We start from the raw sequence: 26,471 nt of genomic DNA on the forward strand, positions 1-26,471 counted from the left end.
GATGGCCATAAGGGAGATTATTTTTACTGAGTTGATTGGGGTGAAGTGTGATGCATGGATCCGGGTAAGTTCTACGGTCACATACGCCAACATAGAATACACAGGATATCTTCGGGGTAGGCTTCGATATTTGGATTTACAGCGAGTAGAAACAGGCTTCTTCGTACGGCTGGCTGCGCGGAGTCGTTGTGAGTGTCACGAGTGCACATCATCCAGAGTATCGCGATAGAAGAAACATGCATGAAGGAATTAATTTTGTGTGTTGAGCCACAGCATCTAAAAGCCATGATTCGGAAAAGCTACTATACAAACGATGATTTCCGAGTGCAACGTCCATTAACGCGACTATTTAACCCCAAACGTCACTGCCAACCAAGGCAGATGCAGGTCCAGATTTGTGTGTTGCGCGAAAATACAGGCATGAAGAACAAAGTGACGCTTTTTGGTGGTAGAAGAGTCTTCAAGAGGAAGATTCGAAGACCAACGTCGATCGATGACGGAGGTCTATACCAATTGCACGCCCGTGATAGACATGCAGACAAAGATGTGGGAGTGCGACCTGGCAGACCAGAACATGCCTTGCTGATCAAGATGTAGCAGGCGTAAATGAGAACAAACAGCTGTCGACTTGTTGCGCGGACGTGAGGGTTTGCAGAAAGGGCATCCTTGAAAAGAGCATAGTCGAAGCGATGATCAGCTCACACAATGCAGGCGACAGCGATGACAAGAGTGAAGCCGTGAAAACGAGCCAAAGGCTACGATGTCGGTGACAGCCGAGGCTGAAGAGGAGGCTCTTTTGACGGATGAGCACTCAGCGCATAGTAATGCATGCAACAAGGCGAGGCCGGCTACGCGCAAGTCAAGAAGAAGATTTCGAAGATAGTCCAGGTCATCGGGTGGATATCATGCCAGGCGCAGCAAAGTTCCAAGCAATCGGATCATGCAAACAGGGCAGCATTCGGCGAAGTTCAGCAAAATGTGCATCGGTCACGGCAACTAAGCGACGCTTATGCGCCGGGAGGTCCTTGGGCTCCTTGACCGCCCTGTTGTTGCTGGGCGATGGACGCATACCACATTGCAAGGTAGTTTTGGTAGCCGCCATAGACAGCATATGGGTCAGCAGAAGCAGCGCCATTTGCATCGGGTGCAGCTGCTTGAGGAGGCTGCGCGGCCGCGGCGGGTTGTCCATATGAAGGTGTCTGCTGGTGTGAGTATCCATTGTCGTTGTTTCCGTTGTCACGTCGTCGTGAGTTGTTTTTCTCTCGCTGCGTCGTATTAGCATCCGTGCAGATCTGTCAGACAGCAAACAAACTTACCACTTGGTCGACCTTTTCCCAGATAGCTCGCTTAGCATCATCAATGGCTTGACGGGTTCCGACAAGACCGATCTCGCGCTCAATGTCGGCGCCAGAAGCTTGCGATACGTTGATCTTGCAACCAGTCTCTGATTGCATGGACTTGATAGTTTCACCACCTATGAATCGTTAATACGACAAACACAACATATTCAGAGCGATATTACCTTTGCCAATAATCATGCCAACAGCATCAGAGGGAACATGAATGCTATCATTGATCTTGCCAGCTCCAGCGCCTCCAGCAGCGCCTCCACCGTAGGGATCAAAGTTATCACGCCTGGTGAATGCTTGCTGCGGCGGCGCGGCGGCACCGCCACCTTCCATTTGCTTAGTGTCACTGTCGACAATCTCCATGATGAGCTCCTTGGCATGTGCGGCAGCAGTGGGACTTCCGATGAGGTTCACAGGCCGCAGACCATTCACGCTCTTGTTTTCACCGACAATGTTGACGTGGCAGCCACTGCGCTCTTGCAGATCACGGATAGTCTCACCGCCACGGCCGATGATGAGACCAACAGTACGATCAGGCACCATAATTTGCGACGACTGTTCACCCTCACGAAGAGCGGGCTGTTGTTGGCCAACCATCTTAGCGGCGGGTCGGGCATTGCGGCCAGTCTCACGAGCAGGATTGCCGCCATTTTCTTCGATGATGCGGTTGATCTCGCGCTTAGCACTGATACGAGCACCCGGGCTACCGGTTATACGACACTCGCGCTGCGGTCCAGCCTCGGGGCCGTTGATGAATTGAATGCGTGTTTGGGATTCTTGTTCAATGCGGCGGAGACTCTCACCTTGACGTCCAATGACAAGGCCAACCAACGAAGAGTCAATGAGAATCACCTCAGAGTTGTCATTAGCAGGGGGCGAACGTGCTTGCCCGTACTGCTGCGAAGGAGAGAAGGTGTCACGCCTAGGAGGAGAGCGATCACGTTCACGTCCATAGCCACCTCGGCGCTCATCACGACGCTCATCGCGGTATGGGTTGTAGCTTTCACGCACGGGTTCTCGGCGCGCTGGGGACCGCGAGCGCGACCGAGAACGTCGGTAGGGCTGGCGTCCGCTTAGTCGCGGGTCTTCTTGATAAGCTGGAGCTGTGTAAGTTTGCGCTGGGACACCATAACCAGACCAAGACTCAGGTATACCTGGACGCGCTTCGTGTGCAAGGCCCTTCTGAGCCGCAAAGCCACGCGCCTTGGCCAGCGCATCCTGGATGCTGACTGAGCCGGAGCTTACGGGCTTGATAGCGCTGAGATCAAGACTTCCAGAGTGTGTGGGAGGAGGGAAGTTGTATCCGGGCATGGCGGGCGGGGTGGCAGTTGGCATTGCGCCTGGGAAGCCTGGGGGAAGGCCTTGGGGAGGGGCATGTTGCGCCTGGGGAGGCTGCTGGGGCGTCTGCGATGGGGTAGTCGAGGGACGTCCAGCAGCTACAAGGGCAGTCAGTACAAACGTCGCGAGTGTGGTGAAAGTGTGAGCGACCTACCGAGCGCCGCCAGGATGGCGTTGAGATCGGGGGGAGCGGCCATCGGAAATGCGCGCGACCAGGTGGTTAGTTTCAAAGATGAATTGGGGCAGCAATGTTGATGAGCGACAAGAAAGTGAGTAGGGCGCCGTTGAGTCGAGTGCGCGGGTGGTGTGTGTCGTGTGCAGAGATCTTTGTCGCGGCGAAGAAGGAAAGAGGAGTCGGGCGCAGCTTTCGTACGCACAGGCCACTAGCGTGGTATTAGCCGAGCCGTGGCTGGTTCCAAGGTTCTTTCACCAAGTGAAAACGTGGACCTTGGAATGGATTGCGTTGGAATTCGGATACGAAGAACGTTGCTTGAGTTCACGAGTCAGATTACACGTGCTTTGCGGTTTTGATATAAATTACGTCAATACTGGCTATGATGTGACACGCGCCCGCAACCTGATCGCGCCCAAGGAAAATGACGATGAAGAACAACAGAAAGATCTAGTACAGTCCCAAATGCGCGCGCTGATATACAAAATGAAGACGGGTATAACATCTATGACACCATCCACCAGGCGCCGACCACAATGGAAACCAACACGAGGATGGTGAGGATGCTGGCACCAGCCTTGTCGCCAGTGGTCACGACATCAAACTTGATAGGATCATCACTCTTATCGTCGTTACCAGCGTCGGGGTTACTCTTGGAGATACCGCCCTTCTCGGCAGTCGCAGGACCGCTGGTAGACGGGTAGAGCAGCGCCTGTACGACTTCCATGGCCGCCATCTGCTCACCAACACCGAAGCTGCCGTCGTTTACTCCATTTGTGGTCCACTTGAGCCCACATGAAGTCTGTTGATCACCTCCGTTGCACTGCTTCGCCGCGGCCTGAGCGGATGCCTGGAGGTAAGGGTCAATCTGTTCGCGGGTCCAAGGTGCGACACTGGCTGTGTATGCCATGGAACGTGCAAGATAGGCCTTGAAGGAACGCTGGTCTACGTCACACTTGCCGTTGTTCTCGCAGGCGACTTCAGACATGACCTTGTCCTTGAAGAAAACGTCGATACCGTCAATGACACCCTGGACACGCGTCTTCCACTTTTCGTCCTGTGACACGTTCCACATGGCAGCAGCACCGGCCATGTGAATGCCAGCATTGTACGTCCACTGGATATGGTTGATGGTTGAGCAGTTCTGCGTGTCGTCGGTTCCATCGTAGTAGTGGTAGTCCGGGCTCATAAGTCCTACCGAAAGTTCCCACTCCCAAGCCTTCTCAGCCCAGTCAGCGTAGGTTTGGTTTCCGAGGTATTTGTACAGTCGCGAGGCGATGTTGAAGAAACAACCGTTCGAAATGGTGTTCTTGTAGTTGTAACCTTGGTTGAAGCTGAAGATCTGCCACCTCAAACCACCACCGCAAGTCGACAAGTCCCAGCGCTTGTATTGGGTGTTGAAGACAGCCTGTGCAAGAGACAGCCAAGAAGGCTTGCCATCGGGAAGATCAGGAAACTTGTTCTCTGCAGCCGTCATGGCGGCCATGCCCCAGAAAGCTTGGTCATCGTTTCCGAGCGTCTTGGTCTGGTTATCAGGCATGTAGTTGGCGTTCACTCCGATCTGGGCCTCTAGAGCCTGGGTGGTGATTTTGTTATACTGATCATCACCCGTGTAGTACCAGTAATCAACGAAGGCATTGAACATGGCGCCACATTCCCACCAGTAGTATGGATCTGGGAGATTGCCTGGTGTGTCGCCTGGGTTGTCACCGGTGTAGTACTTGCGCAAGTTCGCAGAGAGTGACTTGGCGGTCTGCTTGATGGAGTCTGTACATGTCAGTACGTGTGCTTGCAGGCGTCGGACTTGAGGAAGTCGCACCTGGGGAGCTAATATCCAGGTCGACGGCGCCCACACTTGCGAACAACAGGTTCGAGGCGCCAAGGGCGCCGAGGGCAGAGGTGAGCTTCATGTTGGGTCGGGTCTAGTCGGCAGTTGCAGCCAGGGTCCAGCGCCAGGCTTGGAGACACACTGCGCAGTGTCGCGAAAGGAGTAGTGTTGAAATGATCAAGCTTTCAGGCCAGCAGGCGGCTTGGCTCTGACGTGGGGTATCGTAGAGAGTGTCGGGTTGATTGACGGGTGGTATGAAAGGAGCGACGGGGATCAGGGGCGTGTACGGCACGGCGGTCGACACGGGATTAGAGGTGTCTATCGATTAGGAAGCGGTGCAGCGAGTGTGTTCGAAGAGAAGGGAACGGGAAACAGGAAGCTGGCGGTGGAGCAAGCGTTGCGCGAACTCCTGAGCGGCGAATGGGTAGCAGACACCGAGACTCAAGACATTGGACACGCGTCTTGGCGGCGATCAGACCCACTTGCCAGGTACAAACGGCGCCTGGCCTGCGTGAGGCCTGGGGATGCCTCTCGCCCTGATAGGCTAGCGACGCAGGCACACTCTATTGTCGACAATGCACGATTCTTCTGTTGCATAATGTGTCTCGTTAACGAAGACGCCTGTTGCTTCTGTTTGTTGCGCAGAGACGTCACGATGCGGGCATCTGGCTGGGCGGCGGCGACGACAGTGATGACGAAGCGCCGACTGCACACTACGTTTAGTGTAATTGTCTTGTCAAAATCCGGTCCGTCTTTGTTCTCGTCGCATGTCGTATTGCCGTGTTGCCACGCCGCAGCTGCGGACGGAAGTCTGGTAAGCAATAAGATTGGCCTCGTAACATCGAGGCTGAGACGATGGTCACATCCTTACTTTCAAAGGCCATCGACGACAGATGGAGGACAGGTGGAATTTATCTTGTGAAGTTTTCGAGCGTGTAGACGGACCGATGACGGATCGTGCAGCACCTGTTGCCTCATGGCCAGAGAGTGTCGTAATCGCGAGGCTGGTGTTCATCACGTGCAGTGGCGCAGGCTGGGCAGCCCAGATCCAGATGGGGGCCGGAAGCAGGCACGGCAGCGATCGCATCAACTTGAATTGAATACCGTCATAACCGTTGGAACATCAAATTCGCTGTTGACTCGACTGTGCACACTGCGCAGACATATTGGCATTCACAGATTAAATTTCCGTGTTGTTGCGCCAGGTTTCACGCAAACATCAGCCTCACTGCTCAAACGGAGCTGACACATTGCGCTCGTTCGCCATCCGGGCTGAGCGGACTCTTGGTCTTCCTCTGGGCAACCGCACCACCATCTCCATCCTCCAGACACCACCTCACCACCCACACCTATCCATCACCACCACCTCTTGAAGCCTACGCAAGTCGCACGCTACCCGGAATTTCCAGCACACTTCATCTCCAACCATGTCGAGCCGCGAAGAGCCCCCGTACGATCCCTACATCCCCAGCGGCGGCGCCGGTGGCCAGCAGGGCGGCCAGGGCCAGAATGGCAACCACCGCACAGCTGCGCTCCAAGCGGTATGTTGTCCTTTTTCTTCTACGTAAGGGTGCGAGCGCTGTGTCGTTTGTCGCATCCTCGCAAGGCACCTATGGTCGAGCCGCAGCGACCGGCAGAGAGCTTGCGTCAGCGATGCGATAATGACTACACTGCTTCGCACCCTCGCTGCACCTTTCCACTCGCTTTGCGCACATGGGCGAACGTACATGCATGCGCAAAGGAGCGGTTCAAAGAAGCTTAAATCATGTGTGAGCTCGTGCTGACTCGTATGCCAGGAAATCGACAGCACCGTTGGCATCATGCGGGACAACATCAACAAGGTCTCAGAGCGAGGAGCCCGTCTAGACTCGCTACAGGACAAGACCGATAACCTCGCCGTGTCCGCCCAGGGCTTCCGAAGGGGCGCCAACCGTGTGCGCAAGCAGATGTGGTGGAAGGACATGAAGATGCGCATGTGCCTCATTGTGGGCATCATCATCCTGCTCATCGTCATTATCGTTCCTTCTGGTAAGCCATCCTACATAAACAACGATGACCTTCATATGGCTAACACACACAGTCGTTGCCACGCAAAAGAACTAAACCACACCCACGAGATACCACGAACCAGTACATTAATAATAGCGCGGACGGGGGAGGTTGCACAGCCATTGGGGGACGGAGGAGAATGGCTACGAGTTGCACTACGATCAACGACAGCGGTCTCACTGTAGGATGTGTGTCACGGCGAACACGGAGCGATGGATCAGATCTGTTTCTTGTCTTTCTTTGCATTCAGACGGTCGTGCTGTGCTGCACTCACGGATAAGCTCCTTTGCATGGAACGAACTCCGCCACCGCTAAGAATATCCAACGAGAGCCCAGTTCCCCAGCATGGTCGTCAGACGAGCAAATGGAGTTTTATGCATTGTGAGTTGCTGTCTTGCATGTCTATAGTCAATTTACATCTTATGCCTTGATTGTGTACTGCTGCGTGAAAGAATGGAAGAGTGAATAGGGAGGTGGATCATTGTTTGGGAGCAACCTGGAAGAGCTGGTACTCAAGCACCGTCCTTTTCACAATGCGTACAAACAGGGACTAGACTGATCACGCAGTATACTCGGTAACGAGCGTTCCAACAACACTCTGTACAACGAACACTGGCATCATATCCATTCTTGAGCGGGGTGATTGCGGCAACCGCCGTACCACCCGACTAGATACGCCATTAGCTCCTGGGGCTGAGGACGTTCTCGGTGAACACCAGCAATATATCGCAAATACATCAGATCTTTCCAGGGATGGTTGGATAGATTAAGGTCCGTGGCACTGGCCTGCTAACATTTAATTCGGCCTTGAGTAAACCATTGACAGTAGTATCAGGCCAACCACACACACACGGCTATGTCGGTAAGCGATCCCCTTGCCATAGGCCGACTGAGCTCCGATCCGGCATTTCTATGCCGAGTTCACCGTCACGCTGCTTTGCGACGTCCTTGTTCAAGAGCCATATGCGTAAGGCGCTCTACACTATAATTCTCAAGGTCGAACTCATGTACGCCACTATGCGCCGCGTGAAAACAAACGCACTCCCTTGGAACAATACTTAAAGCCTGTCAGATGGTATTCGAGCAGTTCACTCTCACGTCCATCTGTCATCTTCCTGTACTTTTCGCTACTCCTCTAACCCCGAGCCTCCCCACGCGTGAAGCACATCTCCGTCTTTCTGATTTGGAAATAGACTCCGCAGGAACAAGCAGTCTTGTGCACGCAACAAGGTAACGCAGCTCGACTTACCTCCAATGGCGAACTGTACAAGCGATCTCAGCCTTACACGAGAAGGCCAATCGAACTGCGACAACGTCCAGGGAACCTGTGCATACGCTCTCTGCTCCGATCCCTTTAACTCGGCACAATGTTACGGTCTAGACGCTCGTCTCGGTCTACAAACCAACTACCCGTCTTACTCGTACAACTGCTACACCAACTGTCCTTTAGCATGGGATCCTGAATATCCGCTTGCGCAGGGGAACACAGCATTGTAAGCTCTGCTATTCAATTACATACCCTGGTCAAATTCAAAAGCACCTGAGCAGCATCTATCCGCAGCTTCTCCAAGTCGAAAACGCATTAACACGACGAACAGTTGTTGCGACGACCCTGGTATGGTGGTGGTGTGTCGACCCAACTGTACCTGTACCGATGTCGACGACGTCGCCCCATCATCGCCACCTCTTTCGTCACTAGCGCCCTCTACGTCACCAGCGAGCTCCTCGGTGGCCGACTCGACCACGACACCCACAGCCGATGTTCCGACGACTGGAACAGATACAGCCTTGCCTTCTAGTACTGGTCCGTCTGCGGGCTCCAAAGCAGGGGTGAGTGTAGGCGTGGTTCTGGGAGTAGCGGCGCTTTTGGGGTTGGGTCTTGCGTAGACGATGCAGATGCGCAGTTGATATGTCCCAGGGTTTGCCAACAGGAGAAGCTGAGGCGAATTATGGTACCCATGGCATGTGGGAGTGTAGTCAAGGAATGTAGGTAGGTTCAGAGGATGTTTTTGCAGCGATGGGTCGTTGTGAGCTGTACGGTAGACAGGTACATGCGGAGGCTGGCCACTAAAGTAGATGCCATAAGGATTATTTGTTTTTTTCATGCGTTTTCGCCTTGATGAAATATCCATGGAATTGTCGAAGAAACATTTTCTACATGCTCGTTTGGTAAAGTGGATATATTTGAGCGATGTTCCGGATGTCACCTGAGTAGGTATGATTTGGTCACTGTTCCGGTAGTGGTAGCGGTTGCTGGATTCCGAGTGAGCATTTTGTGCCTTGATTGGGGTGTAAGAGCTCGATTGGTATTAAAGATACCTGAGCAGGTTTGCTGTATTTCGGGACCATAAAGTAACTTCGCGTGGTTGACAGCTGAGCACAATGTGGCCTTACCCGTTTAGGACTAGGCTCTCAGCTTTCCAGTGTCACTACCACAATCTTTGGTATTTCGCATGATACAATAGATTCAAGTAAGGGAACAATGCATCTAGTGGACCTTGGCCTAATCCTTCTCGTGAACCTAGTGCTAGGTCCTCACATGCTGCTAGTGTCCACAATGCTGTGGGTTGGGCGGCGCAGGATGGGCAAGCTGGGAAAGGGCCTTTTGTCTTGTCGAGAAAATTTGCCTCAACAGCAGCTCGAAGCGCGCAGGCATGCAGGAGTGAGGGCTGAAAAGTCTGATCTGCGGCTGCCGTTCTCCATGCGTACGCTGTAAACTTAGGTAGCTATCTCCGGCGGCGCTAGGAAAGTTCCCTGTGGTCTGGGGAAGCAGCGATAACGGCGCAGCGAAATTTGTTGCTTCCGCGTCATATCTCGAGACCCGTTTGGTCCCTCACGGCTCCACAGTCTAGTCACCGCAGCAATTCGCGTTGGATTAAGTCGCCCAGGGCCCGAGCTGCGACTGCGACTGCTTCTGCTTCTTGGGAGCGACACTCACCATGCAGAGCTTTGTACGAGCCGGCCGTGTGGCTGCCCGATCCTCCTCCCGCGTCCTCGCCAGCCAGACGCCGCGAGCCCTCCCGCGAGCCCTCGTCGCTAGCACCACTCCGAGCCGCCTGTACACGACGTCCAAGGATGGCCGCAACTCGTCCATCTACGCCGCCTTCCTCAACCTGCTGGCCAGCTCCAGCTCCCGCCGCGAAGTCGACCAGTACCTCGGCCAGTTCCGCTCCGTCTCGCCGCACCAGTTCGCTGTCGTCAAGGTCGGAGGCGCCATCCTCACCGACCACCTCGAGGAGCTATGCTTTGCCCTCCAGCAGCTGCACGCCATCGGCCTGTACCCCATCATCGTCCATGGCGCCGGCCCGCAGATGAACCAGCTGCTGCTCGACTCGGGTGTCGAGCCCGACTTCATTGACGGCATACGCGTAACCGACAAGAAGACGCTGGGCATTGCGCGCAAGCTGTTCCTCGAGGCCAACATGGACCTGGTCATGACGCTGAAGAGGGATTGGGGCGTGCCCGCGCGGCCCATCACCGCGGGTGCTCTGCAGGCCGACTACCTGGACAAGGAGAAGTGGAAGTACGTCGGAAACATCACCACCGTCAACAAGAGGCAGATCATGGATGCGCTTGAGAACAAGGAACTGCCCATCCTGTGCTCCATGGGCGAGACGCTCGACGGCCAGATCCTCAACATCAACGCCGACGTAGCTGCCGCAGCTCTGGCGCGCGAGTTCCAGCCCCTCAAGGTCATCTACCTATCTGAAAAGGGAGGACTGTTCAACGCCGAGTCCAAGCTCATTCCCCACATCAACTTGGAGGGCGAGTACGACACCTACATGAAGCAATCCTGGGTTAGATACGGCACGAAGCTTAAGATAGTGGAGGCCAAGAAGCTCCTGGACGGTCTCCCGCGCACGTCGAGTGTAGCCATCACACACCCCTCGAACCTCGGCAAGGAGCTGTTCACCCACACCGGAAGCGGCACTCTTATCCGCAACGGCGGCAGTGTGAAGGAGACCAGCAAGTTCGAGGATTTGGATATCCCTGCTCTTCAAGAGGCTATCACCAAGAGCAAAGCCGCGGACGCTGCGGATGCTGTCAACAGATATATCCAGAACCTCAAGACGCGGCCATTCGAGGTTTTCCATGATGATTCCATGGGCGTCGTTGCCGTCGTTTACCCACCCACTGCCGACGGTGAGTTCGCACAGCTTTCGCACTTCAGCATGACCAAGGATGCCTTCCTGAACAACCTGAACGACTTGGTCTTCCAGCGCATGAAGCAAAAGTACCCCAAGATGTACTGGATTGTAGACGACCAGTCGCAAAACTACGTCAAATGGCACCTGGAGAAGACGGATGGCTTCCTTCGCCGCGAGAAGGAAGTCTTCTGCTGGTGGGGCGCGGCCGAGTCTTCCGAGATCTTCTCGCTCCTCGAGAACTACCAGAAGCAGGGCCGCAGCATGCTCAAGGACAGCTTAGATGCTCAGTTCCGACGGGCGGCCGACTTTGTTGCTAGTTTGAAGCAGGGCCAGCAGACGCGTGGCTACGCGACCATTGCTGGCCAATCTGCAAGGCCTCAACTTAGACAGATCAGGACCCTTCCTGCGTTGTCCCGAGGCTTCGCTACCACTGCATCGCGTTCAATGGATACCACTAACCCCAACCCACCATACGGTATCAAGCACAAGCACAGGGACTACCCCGCCAAGGTTGCACTGATTGGTGCGCGAGGCTACACAGGGCAAGCTCTTATCGAGCTGCTTAACAAGCACCCCAACATGGACCTGCGTCATGTATCATCACGTGAACTTAACGGCAAGAAGCTTGAAGGCTACACCAAGCGACAGATCACTTACGAGAACCTGTCAGCCGAGGATGTGAAGAAGATGGCCGAGAACGGTGAGGTCGACTGCTGGGTCATGGCTCTCCCCAACGGAGTGTGCAAGCCATTCGTCGATGCCATCAACGAGAGCGGCAAGGAAACTCTCATTGTCGATCTGAGTGCCGACTACCGTTTCGACGAGAGCTGGACCTACGGCCTACCAGAGACCGTTGACCGCGCCAAGATCTCCGACGCTACACGCATCGCCAACCCTGGATGCTACGCAACTGCTGCTCAACTCGGCATTGCGCCCCTGCTCGAGTTCATCGGCGGCCAGCCAACCGTCTTCGGTGTCTCAGGTTACTCTGGAGCAGGCACCAAGCCCAGCCCCAAGAACGATGTCAAGAACCTCGAAAACAACCTCATCCCCTACAGCTTGACAGACCACATCCACGAGAAGGAAATCTCACGGCAGCTAGGTACTGAGGTTGCATTCATCCCCCACGTCGCAGTCTGGTTCCAGGGTATCCACGTAAGTTCCCCCTTCCTTCCCATCTAAAAAAGTCTCGATCACGTTACTAACATTCCAAAACAGCACACCATCTCCATCCCCCTCAACCGCACAATGACATCCCGCGACATCCGCAACCTCTACCAGGACCGCTACGCCGGCGAGAAGCTCGTCAAGATCGTCGGCGAGTCTCCGCTCGTCAAGAACATCTCTGGCAAGCACGGCGTCGAAATTGGTGGTTTCGCTGTTCACAGTTCGGGCAAGCGCGTCGTCGTCAACGCTACGATTGATAACTTGCTCAAGGGCGCTGCGACTCAGTGCTTGCAGAACATGAATTTGGCGTTGGGCTACGGTGAGTATGATGGTATTCCGTACTAGGTGCATGGACGTCTTGAGGAATTGGAGTGGGCGGATGGGTGTTGGTGGGTTGGATTGGAGGATTAGCAGGAATGAGGAACAGCAACATGGTTTCTTAACATGGAAAATAAGGAACTATTGGCGCATTTCGTACGTGTGTATACGCTAGACAGGACTTCTTTTTAAGAGAGTTGAGAACTTGTAGATATATCCAATTGCAGAGCGTGTGTTCAAAAGTGGGCTGTTGTTTTCGACTTTGTCTGTTCGTCAGCAAGTTTGGGTACTGGACATCCAAGTCTTTCGTCAACTAAACGCAATCTCCCATGAAGAAAGATGTGTAGTTTAGTCGCCTTATGGGATCGTAGGTGCGGTGTAGGGTAAGCCGTCATGTTCATGTGTGATCTCGAGGAAAGGACATCATCATAGTCGAAGAGCTTAAAAAGGCAGCATCCAGGACTAGTCGCAGGAGATGATGCTGTCTAAGTAAGTATCATCCATGGCTTTTCGACAAAACGGGCGTGAGGCATGCATGCGCTGAGGTATAATTTGCGAGTTAAAAGAGACCTTTCAAGAAGAACCTGTTTGATTGAGGGAAAAGAATATTAGCACAGTTGTTTGCAAGATTTGTACACGGTGACCATATTAATATTGTGGCTGGTATCTTGAAGTTGGCGATGAGCTATGGAAGCGAGACGGGGAGCATGTGGTAATTGGTCTAAGGAGAATTTATTAAGTAGGCGAAGAGTTCTAGTAGTAGAGGGGAGTGGTATGTGCAGGCGTTATGTGTCAGTGTAGGCTCTTCCTAGATAATTTCAGAGGAAGACGTAGCTTGAGTTATCTTTTAGAGTATCTTAATGCAAATTCGCAATTACGTGCTCTCTCAGGACAGAGATATCAGAGTAATTTGTGGAAAACGCTTTCGCATGGTGGACTTTGGGAACAAGCCTTGGCATACAGTCTACCGCACCCCAACAAGCAGTCTAACTACAACAACATCGTAAAGATAGCAGGGTAAGAGCTGAGACTAACAACATGCGATCCATAAGACGTTGGGAAAGTTCTTGTATTACTAGGAGACATTTCCGGAAAAGACATGTCATCCCTATATGCTCGGGCGGGAGGAAGACGGCCAGCGACGACAAGGTCCACATGCAGGCACCGCTAAAACCTGATGCATCGAATAATGATCGTCTGTCCGTTGGCCCAGTATCTTGAATGCCTCTCTCGTCGTACATTGGCTGCTCATACCGACTCTACATGCAGACACTCCCCCATCCCAATCCGGAAGTGTGCAAAAGTGCATTAGGACCATACAAGTCATGCGAATCCCTGTCTTTTCGAACAGATCGAGTCTCTCCAAACTACTTGCGAGCGTTGAAGTCGATTGCTGCAGAAGAGCAAGCAGCCGAGGGGGCGTAGTGGTGGAAGCCAGAGCCCGGGGGGTGTCAGGCGAGAGAAAGCTTGGCGGGCTGCTCGCGCACTGTATATACTCGCACCGCCCACCATCCACCTCTAGTCCCCTTCCACCCTCCTCCTCCCCACTACCCCTCTCCACATAACCATCCCACAACATCTCTTCTTGGTCGAGGAAGCAACTTGGAGGACTTGAGAAGGCTTTGCACATCGCTTTGAACTCTCTTCTCGCTTTTCCCACAACACTGGCTGCATCGATGCCGTCGTCGTCATCGCCAGCACAGCAGTCCGCTCGCCAGACACCAGCCATGGGAGGGCCAAAGCAAGAATGGAACAAGTACCGTCAGACGACATACCACAATGGACGCAATGTCCAGATCGAGGAATCTCGTCGTCGCTCCTGGGCAGTCCGCAAGATCGACTCTCCAGTCCAGGCATATGCCGACTTCGTCTTGTACCCTATGGAGAACGAGCGTACAAGCCCACGAAGCAGTCTTCAGCAGGTCGAGCAATCACCCCCCGCACCGAGAGGTTTGGCCGCAGGGCCCGGTGAGAGACACGTGACACACGTGACTTCTGCCAAGAACGTGTCGAAAGAAAGATCAAAGCCAGTGGTCCTTCATGGCTCGGCAAAGTCGAGCCAGAAATTGCCGTTAGAGTCGAAGGGGGCTTTGCACTTCTCTGCGGGACCAACACCTCCTCCTACGCCTAGGCTAGGGCGGTTGCCGACGCCTGATCTGGATGAATTGAACGAGGAGGCACCCTTTTGCGGTTGTGGTAGAGAATCGTATGTTGTTAAGCGTTGTGCTGAATGTGGCTTGGAGGTTGATCCCTGGTCGGCGTGATCTCCTACTTGACGAGGTTTTTCGGTGTCTCCTTTTCGTCGTGGTCGCCCTGGGTCTGGTACTGTGATTCTTTGCTCTAAGCTTTTCTCTTATCTCCGAAGCTGATTTGTGTGTGCCGACGAAGGCCTATATACAGCGAGCGAGCACTGCTAGTTCTCCATGCTCACGCAGCCGTCGTTACTTTCTCGACGTCCTTTCTTACGACTGCGGTGGCGTTTGGCGTTTGGTTTCCGTTGGCAAGGAATGTTGTCGTTATCCGACTCTTCGCCACACTCCATACATAGCAATGACAATGCTACCCCAAACTGATTGCTCCTGACCCAAACGTGTAGAATAGCCTAGGACGAGAAGATCATTCCTGCGGCCGTTCGCTCTCTACGACAAAGTATTTGCCAGACTTCCGTTCCGCTGAGCCCAGAACATCCCAATCCTCTACATCTCTCGCATCCACAGGCGTAGGATCTCGCTGTAGCCGCTTATGATGTTGTCCTATAACCTTCTCTTTATCCAAAGCATCCCTCAGCGTCTCCAACGTAATCGTCTGCTCTTCTTCTGCAGCCATTGTTTCGTCCCGTATAGCCCGCAACGGCTTCACACCTGTTGTATCCACTTCCTGTATCTTGCCCACAAAGTGTAATTGCGCTGCTAGTGTGTCTAGCATCTTCTGTTCTTGTTCGGCCGTTTCGGGTGGCGGGAGGGCTGATAGGCGGAGGAGATGGTGTAGTTGCTGGGAAGTGATCTGGGGAGCGTCGGGGGCGCGCGTCTTCGGTGGTAGTAGAGACTCGACGGACCAGGTGGGCTTTGCTAGAAGCTCTTCGAGTTCGTCGGGATGGATGCCTATCTTCTTCTGTGCCGGCTTTTCCTCGGTCGACGGATCCTCATATAATCGTACACGTGAGGGCGTGTATGAGCGTATTTGTAGGTATTGTGAAGGCTTGCAAAACTTCGTGAACGCAAACGCGCGACGTGCCGCCATGATGAATGTGATGCGCGAGGCGGGGTAGGACGTTTGTTGGGACGGAACGAGATTTTCGGTGTAGACCGTGTGATACTTCAGCGCATCGATATAACGGCGATCTTCCTCTTCTATCGCGAGACCCGAGCGACGCTGCTGTGAATGTAAAGTCGTGAAGCTCGAGGCGGTTGCAAACACTAGTGCGGATGCAGTAGCGCCGCCGCCGAGGTCACAGCCCTCGCATGGACCAACGTGGGTCGTCATCGCATTGAGACAGCAAGTGCAGCCACCTGTCTCGACCAAAGTTTCAACATAACGTCTGCCTGCGCAGTCACATACTCTATTCATCCCCTCTCCACTTCGTATACCACCAACTCTAGAGAATTCAGCGAATATGGCCGGCGATCCACGAGCGCTGCTGCGACAGGTGGGGCCTACCCTCACGACTCAGCCACACAGCAGATAACTGATATCGAGGTGGACAGGCAGAAACATCATTGCAGAAGGCAGGCGGTGGCTTCAGTTTCTTCAGTAATAAGGCAGACAAGTGTATGATACAGACCGCGGCATACATGCTCTTTTTGGCTGACGCACGTGATAGATGAGGCAGCCGCAGAGCAGTTTATCGCTGCAGCAAATGCGTTCCGCATGCAGAAGATGGGTATGGGCAGATGCATCCTACAACACAACGCGATGTTGAAGGTTAACGAACTCCAGGCAAGGAGGCAGGCGAGGCTTTCGAAAAGGCAGCATCAGTACAACGTCAGCACCTGAACGAACCTGATGACGAAGCAAACACGCTCACAGACGCCTTTAGTATGCTTCTACTCTCACGTTGGATTCAGTTTCGACTAACACGACATCAGAGGCCTACCGTAAAGATGACCCAGAAGCAGCTGCGAGGTGTTTAGACAAAGCCATTGCGCATTACTGCGCCAAAGGCAATTTCCGCCGCGCAGCCACTCACAAGCAGAATCTTGCCGAGCTTTACGAAGTCGAGCTTGGTGACAACGCCCGAGCCGGAGCCGCCTACGAGGAAGCGGCTGGCTGGTACGAGAGCGTAAGTACTGTGTCATGATATACTCTGGGCCACATGCTAACTTGTCTCTAGGACAACGCTGAAGTATTTCAACCAACACCCAACTTTTTGGCAAAAACTAACCAACCCTCACAGGCACTCGCCAACAAGCTTTGGCTCAAGACTGCTGATCTCGTCGCCCTAGAAGGCAAGGACTACTACAAAGCCATCGAGCTTTACGAGAAGGTCGCAAAGACCTCGATCTCCAACAACCTCATGCGCTGGTCCGTTAAGGAGTACCTTCTCAAAGCTGGTATCTGCCAGCTATGCACAGGTGATCAGGTTGGCGTCAACACTGCGCTTGACAGGTACAGGGAGCTAGATCCCAGCTTCCAGCAGCAGAGGGAGCACGCACTGCTTGTTGACTTGGCAGGTGCGGTGCAGGAGGGCGACCAGGAGATGTTTGCCGATAAGGTATGTTTTCCCAAGAGTTACGCTTTCCAAGTACGCATTGTGTTGACGCGTGATAGTTGTTCCAATTCGACCAGCTGAGCAAGCTCGACAAGTGGAAGACTACGCTTCTGTTGCGAGTCAAGAACACGATTGAAGAGGGTGGCGAGGACTTTTCGTAGAACTTGGTTGTTAGGGAGGGTTCCTCCTCTGCACGACTTTTCAGTTTGCTTTTGTGTTTGGTATAGACACTGCGTCTTTGAGTCCCACAATAGAGTGAGCTTTCACAACATCGCCGTATGAAACAGGTAGTGAGCGCGATGTCTGTATCAATTCGTTCATTTGCTATTCAAATCATACACGTGCTAGTGTGAAGTACCTGCTCCGCTGAGAGACATGGCTAATATACAAAGAATATGTCGTAAAGATCGTCGCGCTGCGAGAACATACAAACTCAATGCTCCTATGAAGTCATTACTTACAACTCCATGTTCTCAACAAAAGGCTGAAGGCGCTCCTTGAGGTCTTCGACATCGAGCTCCTCACCCTTCCAGAAGACCTGCTCGCCACCAGCAGTCTTGGGTGGGATCAGGACGTTGGAGACGACCTGGATGACACCATCGCTAGCAACACCGTCGTGGACAGTGACGCGCGAGAAGCCGTTGATCCTAATCTCAACAAAAGGTCCGTAGCGGCCGACATCAACAGCAAGGTTCTTGCCGCAGAGAGCAGTGGGCATGTCGTAGTGGTATCCTCCAGGACGCTCCTGAACAGAGTCCTTGTCATCCTTCTTACGCCCATCGTAGAACGCATCGGAGTAAAGTGTCTCATCAACAACGATGTGGTACTTTAGTAGAGCCTTGAGGTACTTCTCGCCGTACTTTGAGAACAAGAAAGCATTGGCGCGCGCACCAAGTTTCTGGAACGCAAAGTTGTTGGGGGCGAAGAAAGTACCGCCGTTGTGCTCGTACTCTGTGCTGTTCATCTTATCAAACAGACCGGTCTTTCCTAAACCCAGCTCGAGTGTACTGAACTCGCCGGGGAGCAGGTCGATGATGGAGGCGACGTTGGGGGGAGGCACAAGGATGGAGTCTACGCCGTGGACGACACCGTTTGTGCCAAAGATGTTGACGGCTACGAGGCGGCTGTAGAAGTTTATCGCGGGGCCCTTGAGCGTGACGCGGACGGTCAGACGCTGCGAGTGGCCTAGAAGCTTGCTGGGTGCGTATAGAGTTGGGATGGTGTATGTCTTGAGTACGCGGCCAGCAGGGTACAAGTCGTCAGTGACGTGGTACAGGAGGATGTCCTTCAGAACCTCCTTGGAAGGCTTGTGGTGGTGCTCGGGGATCTTCTCGAAAGCCTCGTCTGTGGGGGCGAAGACGGTGTAGTTCGCCTTGGTGCTGTTGAGCGCCTCGACGATGTCGTCGAACTCATTGATCCACTTTGCGAGCTTTGTAGTGTATTTGCTCTCGTTGATGAGCTCGTAGACTGTGCGGTTCGGCTTCTGGTCGTGCGGAGGGTGATGGGGCTTGCCGTGGTGTGGCGGTCCGTCGTGACCGTGATGAGGGTCCTCAAAATCAACAACACTGTCGTCGAACTGGTTTCCCTCTAACCACGACTCAACGTCGGCGCCAGCATGATGGATCTTGCTGTAAACATCCTTGGCACCGTCCTTGACCTTGCTGAACGCATCGTCAAGCACGCTCTGGGCGTTGTCGAGAACATTGTGAGCGCCATCGACAAGCTGCTTTCCAGACTTCTCGATGTTGATGTTGGAGAAGACTTCCGGTTCGGTAATGACAAATGCAGTCGCCAGAGGCAAGACTGGCACAACGCGTGAGAACCGCATGGTGACCTAGTGATTGATGGGGAATCGGGGGATGGGGAAAAGTGGTAGAGGAACACAGGTAAGATGTAGCTAGGCAGCGAAGCTAAAGAGTAAGACGAGTCGATTACAACACCACTGCGTGGCGACGTTATTGGGGGGCGGAGCGCGGGTAAGTGACCCGCTTGTTTGGGTGTCGGACTACAAGGCGGACGAATTCAACGAACCAGAATTGTGCCGGAGGGGATAGAGGAAGATGCTGCAGCAATGCTTGGACAGTTTTGCTTTCGTATTCACTCGTATACCTAGGTACCAACACCCGGCCTTGAGGTATACGCCCGACACACCGTCAAGACCGCGAGGCCGCGAGGCCGCGTGCTGTACGTACCAGGCTGTCAAGGACGCGTCAGTCGATCTTCCCCGCGTTTCCACGGCGGAGGCGGATGTGTTGGATGGCGACGACGTGACTACGTCATGATCACCGATCCATCTCACCACCCGAAACTTTGAGTGTTTCGTAGCCTTCAACCGGGTAAGTCTGCGATCTCAGATCCAGTCTTTGGGATGCCCTAGCGGATGTGTATACACTTCCGCTGGGAATCTCCAACATTCAATCCGCATGGGATGCTCGGGGTGTCTGGCTCATCACGTGATGACGCGCTGTCGGCGAAACAATGTACCGGAGGGGTTTCGTCATGGACCCATCAATAGCACAAACACATCAGGGCTACTTGCTTCCGGCTAATGCTACAACGCAGGTTCGTCACCATGCGTTATTTTCGCTCTGCGCTTCCTCTGCAAGGTACGAGGCTAGAGCAGCCAGTACCGGAAGACGACGCGTGTTTGGTTTCTTTGTTTGCCAGTGCCCCAGTTGAGCACATAGCCAACGCCCGCAGTGGGCCGCGGAAATGCATCCTTCATTGGCTGTCATGCCTTCTCCGAGGCCTTTTCACTGCCGGAAACAAGCTTTTTACCAAGCAAATGTCAAGCTTTTCAGATCAGGTTCTGCCTGGGCTGCAGATGCCAATTTTGCTGCATTGCCGACGTGTGAGGGAGCGACAACGGACGTAATGTGTCGTCATGCGCATGTACGCTGTCTACGTGTACCAGCAAACACTCGTATAAGACTGAAATTCTCTGCACAATACATGCAAAACTTGCATCAATTCCAATCAATTCCAACCGGTACTAACATAACCACCTTCTTCGAACATTCATCACTATGGCCGGACTCGCTAGACACGTTGACACCGATGAGCTCCTCGAGACTCTGAAGGACCACCCCATGCACAAGGCTGGAGGCCACAAAGCCTCGAGCCGGGCAACATCACACATCACACCATACTCAAGTCGCTATGCCGCTGGTACCGAATTGTCGAAATTCAAGATTCCTCAAGATGGTGCTCCGGCGGACGTCGTTCACCAGTTGCTCAAGGACGAGCTTGATCTGGATGGGCGTCCAAGCTTGAACTTGGCGTCTTTCGTCGGAACCTACATGGAGAAGGAGGCCGAGCAGCTCATGATTGAGAACCTGTCGAAGAACATGTCAGATGCTGACGAGTACCCCGCCATGATGGATATGCACGCACGATGTGTTTCCATCATTGCCAACATGTGGGGAGCACAGAAGGGCGAGAAGGCAATTGGATCAGCGACTACTGGTTCGAGTGAGGCTATTCATTTGGGTGGACTTGCAATGAAGCGTCGCTGGCAAGAGAAGAGAAGGGCAGAGGGCAAAGATACTTCGAACCCCAACATCATCATGGGCGCAAATGCACAGGTCGCGCTAGAGAAGTTTGCAAGGTACTTCGAGGTTGAATCACGTATCTTGCCCGTAAGCGAGGAATCGTCTTACCGTCTGGATCCCAAGCTGGTGAAAGAGAACATTGACGAGAACACTATCGGTGTGTTCGTTATCCTCGGTTCCACATACACCGGACATTACGAACCTGTTGAAGAGATCTCCGATATCCTGGACGCTTTCGAGAAGGAGACCGGCAATGACATTCCTATACATGTGGACGCAGCATCTGGAGGCTTCATTGCCCCCTTTACCCATGCAAAGGCTGGCAAGAAGTGGAACTTCGAACTACCGCGCGTCAAATCCATCAACACCAGTGGACACAAGTTCGGTCTCGTCTATGCTGGCGTCGGCTGGATTATCTGGCGAGACGAAAGCTACCTTCCCAAGCACTTGATCTTCGAGCTCCACTACTTGGGTGGAACAGAAGAGTCATACACTCTGAACTTCTCCCGTCCAGGAGCCCAGATCATCGCGCAGTACTACAACCTGATCCATCTGGGATTCTCTGGCTACCGCGCCATTATGGAAAACATGTTGGCCAACGCACGGCTACTGAGCAGGGCGCTCGAGCACACGGGCTGGTACCGTTGCGTCAGCGACATCCACCGCAAGAAGGGCGACTTCAAGTACGAGAAGGGCAAGAAGCAATTCGACGAAGGCGACACAAGTGCAGACTACAACGCTGGCCTACCCGTCGTAGCCTTCACGCTCACCGACGAATTCCACAAAGACTTCCCCCACGTCAAGCAGGAAGCAGTCAGCAACTTGCTTCGCGCCAAGCAATACATCATCCCTAACTACCCCCTCCCGCCCGGTGAAGACAAGACCGAGATCCTCAGAGTAGTCGTCAGAGAGAGTCTGTCACTTGACATGATCGACAGACTCGTTACGGATATCTGTGGCGTTACCGAGATGCTGATGAAGACGGATGCGGTTGATCTTGCAGCATTCCAGCCCGGCGCCAGCCCGAGTATCGAGAAGACGCATGCTAATAAGGGATTGAGGAAGGAGCATAAGCACAAGGCGCAGAGGCCGAGCTCGGACGGTGTGTATCGGACTGTTTGTTAGATGGATCTCGCGATCGGAGATGTGGCAGACGCGGGCTATGCGGGTGGCGTGGGGGAGAGGTGGGATGGTGATCAGGCCATGGTGGAAGGGAGGCTTGCGAGGCGTATGTGGCTTTTGGAGAGGATGAGTCGAGTGCCTGCAGTGGAGTAATGAATACGTATTGATGAGACTGTCAAACACAATCAGTGCATCTTCTCGTCACTCCGATGTCCTTCGCTTGACCCTTGTTTTGTCTAACTAGATCAACTGGTAAACATGATGTTGGTTTGAACAGTCTGCCTCGCAATAGCGTTGACGTAGGCTTATGATCATATGTCGGAAACAGAGGTATACTGATCGAAGATTGGCAACCTCGCATTTGCAACAACACACATCCTGGTACACTACATTTCTGCAAGCTCTCATGCTCTATCGCCGTTTAGATAAAGATTACCGATAGGCCGGACATACTAGTTTGACATGAGCACATTTTACTCAACTACAACATACACTGTGGCTAATGCGAATGATCAGGCTCGTTCTCATGTTATCAAATGGGTGCAGACTGCGCATGCTCTCTGTCAGCCAGCCGTCACGGTAATTCAGATCGGCAGTATCCTGCGGTATTTCTTGACTTTGACTTGAACTCTGTGATGCCTGTCGTTCCCGCAGTGGTGCGAACACTCTTGCGTATGCGGGCGGAAATGTGCTTCCCCGTCGTCAATCTACGTGGCACTGTTACGGCGGTCGCAGCTATTGGTGCCCGCAATGATGTACGCTTGACTTTGTGCCAGGTGCGAGCCATGGATACTAGAAGTGTGTTCATTGCGTTTGGTGTAGGTTTGATGTCCAATGTAGTATGAGACCTTGTTTAGATGAGCAGGTGGGATGGTGGAGATACGACGTATTCGGGCCTCGGTTGCCCGCAGTATATAGTTTTGGGATACGATAAGGAAGGAGTGGTTCAGATCTGCGCTAGGCCCAATCTAGACCGTGGAGGTAAAAGAGAGAAGTCGCGAGCTGTTGAACCGGCCGTTCCCATAGCTTTAACCATGTTTCCTTCATGAAGATGGTTCCCTTGGGCGTTTCATGGTAAATCACATTGACTTTGGAAGAGTGATTACCTAGAGACTTGGCGCGCTGGTGCATTCTTACGGCTCAGCCAACTCCATCGCCGTTCTCCTACGAGATGGCGCGGCCCATGCCCAACACATGGCTCAACCACGATCACCAGCACGACTGTCCCCTTCCATCGACGCACACGTCTGTGATACCCTGCTCAATCAACCACTCTATCCGAAACTCGCACCTATTGGACCACGAATGCAACGGCGGCATACACATGCTGCAGGCTCATCACTACCAGCACTTGGTGATGGGGCGCATAATACAGTGTAGAGGGCAAGCGAGGTGGCACCGCATTAAACAGTCTTTGACCATGTTCTGCGAGTCGGCGAGACATCGGACAGCCTTGGAACGGAGCATGCCAGGTGTCATGTCATACCTCGAGCCGGGTCGCAGCCACGTGCCCCTTGCGGTACCTGGCACACGATTTCCGCCCCGAATCGACAAATATCGAGATCAAGCTGCACGATCAACGCTGCTAAGATGAACGATTAGCGGTCCCTGCGCGGCTGCTTTGGGCGCCGAACCGTCTAGAACTCAGGTGGTCCCTAACCAGTCGCGGCATGGCGCATGCAATGCACGTCTCGCGATCGCTCCGTACTTCCATGACAGCACGACCATCGCCAGCTTTACGCTCCCTACGAACGCTCGGCCCGTCCCCAAGTCGCTCGTTTTGCGTCCCTGCAGCGGCCATAGCGAATTGTGGCGGCGCGCTAAGCCGTCCCTCACGTCATAATCCTGGTTGGCGATGCTGCAGCAAGCATCACCAATCTTGAACCGGATCTCCTCAGTTTCGACCATCTGTACCCCTTCCGGTGGAGAATACCTGATATGGCTGACAGATGACATTTAGGGCACCTTTTAGTGTCCAGCGGCCTCGTGCCCTAGGAATTTCGGTGAGAGCCCCATTGTCGCCTTCATAGGGTCATGACGTCCCACAGGCCCTGAAGCTTCTCTTTTGCCTGCGGCACCGCAATGCTCCCGACTCTCCACTACCAGGTCTTCTATGAATCGTAACCTTGATGTTACGACGTAGTTGCTCCTGGCCGCCGTGCAACACCTGCGATTTATTTGTTTGTTCCGATTGTTGCACTCGCAATTTTAGTGCTGCCGACGACGAGCCTCCGATTATGTCCAGCCGCATTCCTCGCATCTTGCTCTACGTACTCAGTCGCGATGTCCGCCTTTCAGACAATCCTGCCTTCCATGCTGCGTCCCTTCACGCCGCGCGCCCGAATTCCCCCAGAAACTCTCCAAATGGTGACGGACGGCACCGCGATGACTCGTTGACCTCGGAATACGGCGGCGCAAACTTTACGCACCTCTTACCCGTATACGTTTTTCCCGCCAACCAGATCGAAGTGTCCGGCTTCCTCTCCTCCCCAACCGACAAAAGCCCGTATCCCGAGGCGCGCAGTGAGGTGGCCAAAGTATGGCGGACAGGACCTCATCGCGTGCAATTCATAGCGGATGGCGTGTGGGACCTTAAGGAAAAGATCGCAGGGCTGAACTGCGGCTCTGGATTGGAGATGCGCGTGGGCAGAACTCCTGAGGTGGTCTCTGACATTCTCGAGTGGTACTCCAAAGGCGAGCACGAGGGCAAGATCAGCGGTATCTGGATGACCGCCGACGACAACACAGAGGAGAAGAAAGAGGTGGACAGCGTAAAGAAACTCGCCGAAGAGCATGGAGTAGACTTCAAGGCCTGGGCCGACGAGAAATACTACATAGATGAGTAAGTTTTGCCCTGGAGTTTTGTCTCTGGATCTGGGAGAGTATGCTAACGCGCAACAGCCGCGACTTACCCTACGACAAGATCTCCGACCTACCGAATGTATATACCTCATTCCGGAAAGGACTCGAACCACTGCGCGAACGTCCTCGCCAAACTCTACCCACGCCGTCCCAACTCCCACCGCTACCGCCGAGCATACCACCCCAAAAACAGCCATTTACTATACCTTCGTCTTTGGAAAAGTTGAAGAGAGTTCTGCTGTCTCCACTTGAGCAAGACAAAACATATACCCTCACTTGGCCACCACAATGGCCGACTGATGCTCAGTCAGCGCATCCTTTCTCAGGAGGAGAAACTGCTGGTCTGAACCGCATAAACCATCTTATCAGCTCTGGGGCTATGAGCTCTTACAAGGAGACAAGAAACGGCATGCTTGGTCTTGATTTCAGCACTAAGCTTTCAGCCTACCTTGCTCAAGGTCACATCACCGCCAGGCAGGTCCATTGGGCGATGCTTGATTTTGAGGAGGGGCGTGGCCCTGGCGAAAAGATAGCTGGCTACGGAAAGGGTGAGAACGCCGGGACAGCAGCCGTACGTTTTGAGTTGTTGTGGCGAGATTACATGCGGCTTTGCATGCGGAAATTTGGGCATAAGATGTTCAGTCTGTACGGCATTCAAGATCGTGGTACCAAAGGCCAGAACGGCCAGTCACAAACAAAGAAGTGGAAACGACTAGACAAGTCTGGTGGTGCAGGGGACGATCCAGCCAAGACGCTTGAATCTTTCCAACGGTTCCGTTCTGGACGCACTGGAGTCGGTCTCATCGACGCGTCAAACCGCGAACTCTTCGTCACTGGGTACACGTCGAACCGCGCGCGGCAAAACGTCGCCTCTTTCCTGTCGTCACACCTGAACATAGATTGGAGAGTAGGAGCCGAGTGGTACGAATGCTTCCTCGTGGACTACGACCCCGCTAGTAACTGGGGCAATTGGCAATACGTCGCTGGTGTCGGCAACGATCCACGGCAAGGCCGCGTCTTCAACCCTGTAAAGCAAGCACTCGACTACGACAAACACGGCGAATACATCAAAGCATGGGTACCGGAACTACGAGGTATCAAGTTGACACGAACGGTCAGTCACGGAAAGGAAGAGATAGACCAACAACGGTTGATGGGTCTCTACCAAGCCTGGAAGCTCAGTGATTGGGAGAAGCAGAACTTGGGTCTGAAGGGCGTTGACTGGGTCGAACAGCCGCTCACTAGGATACAATTCCAGGTTGGTCGTGGACGTGGTGGCGGTGGACAAGATGGTAGGTTGAAACGAGGAGGCGGAGGCGGAGGCGGAGGCGGAGGCATGCCTTGGCGGGGGAGAGGAGGAGGAGGTCGTGGTCACGGTCCTGATCGCAACTCTCGACGTAGAGACGATGATGGTCCTACCATTGTGAGCAGTGAACGAGCTTGAGCATCACGCTTTGCTCCGGCCTGTCGATTCCCCCCCGTTTCTGTATGATACTTCGCGTGTGCTCTTGCTTAAAGCCGCGCGTGATTCAAATGCATTTTCAGTACTTTTCAATTTCATCATTGTTTTGTGAAGTTTCGAAGTCTCTTCGTCGCAAGACAGTTGCGTCATCATTTGTCCTGCTAATATCCCGTCTCGCAACAGATCGTGACTCTTGTCGTCACCAAAAATAACGGTATGTCACGAGAACCTATGTGCTAAGACTCTCACGCATGATTGCGACACATGGTGCTGGTCTGCTATGAGATGCAAACATCATCATCCATCATTCTATCTGCCCAGACAGATACACTTACTTGTTGTCAATAAACTACCACCAAGGTGACTAGCGACCGTTGTTGTTCAATAATCCAACGCC

General features: G+C 53.5%; 9 protein-coding genes across 9 annotated transcripts; 5 read left to right on the top strand and 4 right to left on the bottom strand.

Annotated features, from left to right (window-relative positions):
• Nucleotides 1-1,007: 1,007 nt before the first annotated feature.
• On the bottom strand, nt 1,008-2,884 carry J4E93_005783 (uncharacterized protein; the record flags this gene model as incomplete). The annotated part of the gene is made up of 4 exons (XM_049343702.1): nt 1,008-1,265; nt 1,317-1,474; nt 1,523-2,785; nt 2,842-2,884. 4 exons carry the CDS (start codon nt 2,882-2,884, stop codon nt 1,008-1,010), a joined length of 1,722 nt encoding a protein of 573 aa, XP_049198935.1.
• A 480-nt stretch (nt 2,885-3,364) lies between these two features.
• On the bottom strand, nt 3,365-4,769 carry J4E93_005784 (uncharacterized protein; the record flags this gene model as incomplete). Its single annotated transcript, XM_049343703.1, has 2 exons — nt 3,365-4,626; nt 4,679-4,769. The coding sequence occupies 2 exons, from the start codon at nt 4,767-4,769 to the stop codon at nt 3,365-3,367; spliced, it is 1,353 nt and encodes a 450-aa protein (XP_049198936.1).
• A 1,345-nt stretch (nt 4,770-6,114) lies between these two features.
• On the top strand, nt 6,115-6,790 carry SYB1 (SNAP receptor, synaptobrevin; the record flags this gene model as incomplete). Its single annotated transcript, XM_049343704.1, has 3 exons — nt 6,115-6,228; nt 6,484-6,715; nt 6,768-6,790. 3 exons carry the CDS (start codon nt 6,115-6,117, stop codon nt 6,788-6,790), a joined length of 369 nt encoding a protein of 122 aa, XP_049198937.1.
• A 2,885-nt stretch (nt 6,791-9,675) lies between these two features.
• J4E93_005786 (uncharacterized protein) lies at nt 9,676-12,396 on the top strand (the record flags this gene model as incomplete). Its single annotated transcript, XM_049343705.1, has 2 exons — nt 9,676-12,039; nt 12,103-12,396. 2 exons carry the CDS (start codon nt 9,676-9,678, stop codon nt 12,394-12,396), a joined length of 2,658 nt encoding a protein of 885 aa, XP_049198938.1.
• A 2,589-nt stretch (nt 12,397-14,985) lies between these two features.
• J4E93_005787 (uncharacterized protein) lies at nt 14,986-15,609 on the bottom strand (the record flags this gene model as incomplete). Its single annotated transcript, XM_049343706.1, has 1 exon — nt 14,986-15,609. The coding sequence occupies one exon, from the start codon at nt 15,607-15,609 to the stop codon at nt 14,986-14,988; it is 624 nt and encodes a 207-aa protein (XP_049198939.1).
• A 373-nt stretch (nt 15,610-15,982) lies between these two features.
• Nucleotides 15,983-17,238, top strand: J4E93_005788 (uncharacterized protein; the record flags this gene model as incomplete). Its single annotated transcript, XM_049343707.1, has 8 exons — nt 15,983-16,015; nt 16,074-16,137; nt 16,190-16,249; nt 16,306-16,404; nt 16,455-16,648; nt 16,700-16,711; nt 16,763-17,080; nt 17,137-17,238. 8 exons carry the CDS (start codon nt 15,983-15,985, stop codon nt 17,236-17,238), a joined length of 882 nt encoding a protein of 293 aa, XP_049198940.1.
• A 296-nt stretch (nt 17,239-17,534) lies between these two features.
• On the bottom strand, nt 17,535-18,905 carry J4E93_005789 (uncharacterized protein; the record flags this gene model as incomplete). The annotated part of the gene is made up of 1 exon (XM_049343708.1): nt 17,535-18,905. One exon carries the CDS (start codon nt 18,903-18,905, stop codon nt 17,535-17,537), a length of 1,371 nt encoding a protein of 456 aa, XP_049198941.1.
• Nucleotides 18,906-20,103: 1,198 nt separating this feature from the next.
• On the top strand, nt 20,104-21,753 carry J4E93_005790 (uncharacterized protein; the record flags this gene model as incomplete). The annotated part of the gene is made up of 1 exon (XM_049343709.1): nt 20,104-21,753. One exon carries the CDS (start codon nt 20,104-20,106, stop codon nt 21,751-21,753), a length of 1,650 nt encoding a protein of 549 aa, XP_049198942.1.
• Nucleotides 21,754-23,987: 2,234 nt separating this feature from the next.
• J4E93_005791 (uncharacterized protein) lies at nt 23,988-26,056 on the top strand (the record flags this gene model as incomplete). The annotated part of the gene is made up of 2 exons (XM_049343710.1): nt 23,988-24,592; nt 24,652-26,056. The coding sequence occupies 2 exons, from the start codon at nt 23,988-23,990 to the stop codon at nt 26,054-26,056; spliced, it is 2,010 nt and encodes a 669-aa protein (XP_049198943.1).
• Between the last annotated feature and the right edge of the window lie 415 nt (nt 26,057-26,471).

The sequence above is a fragment of the Alternaria ventricosa genome, assembly GCF_023758065.1.
Source record: "Alternaria ventricosa strain BMP 2768 chromosome Unknown scaffold_9, whole genome shotgun sequence".
Taxonomy (NCBI): domain Eukaryota; kingdom Fungi; phylum Ascomycota; class Dothideomycetes; order Pleosporales; family Pleosporaceae; genus Alternaria; species Alternaria ventricosa.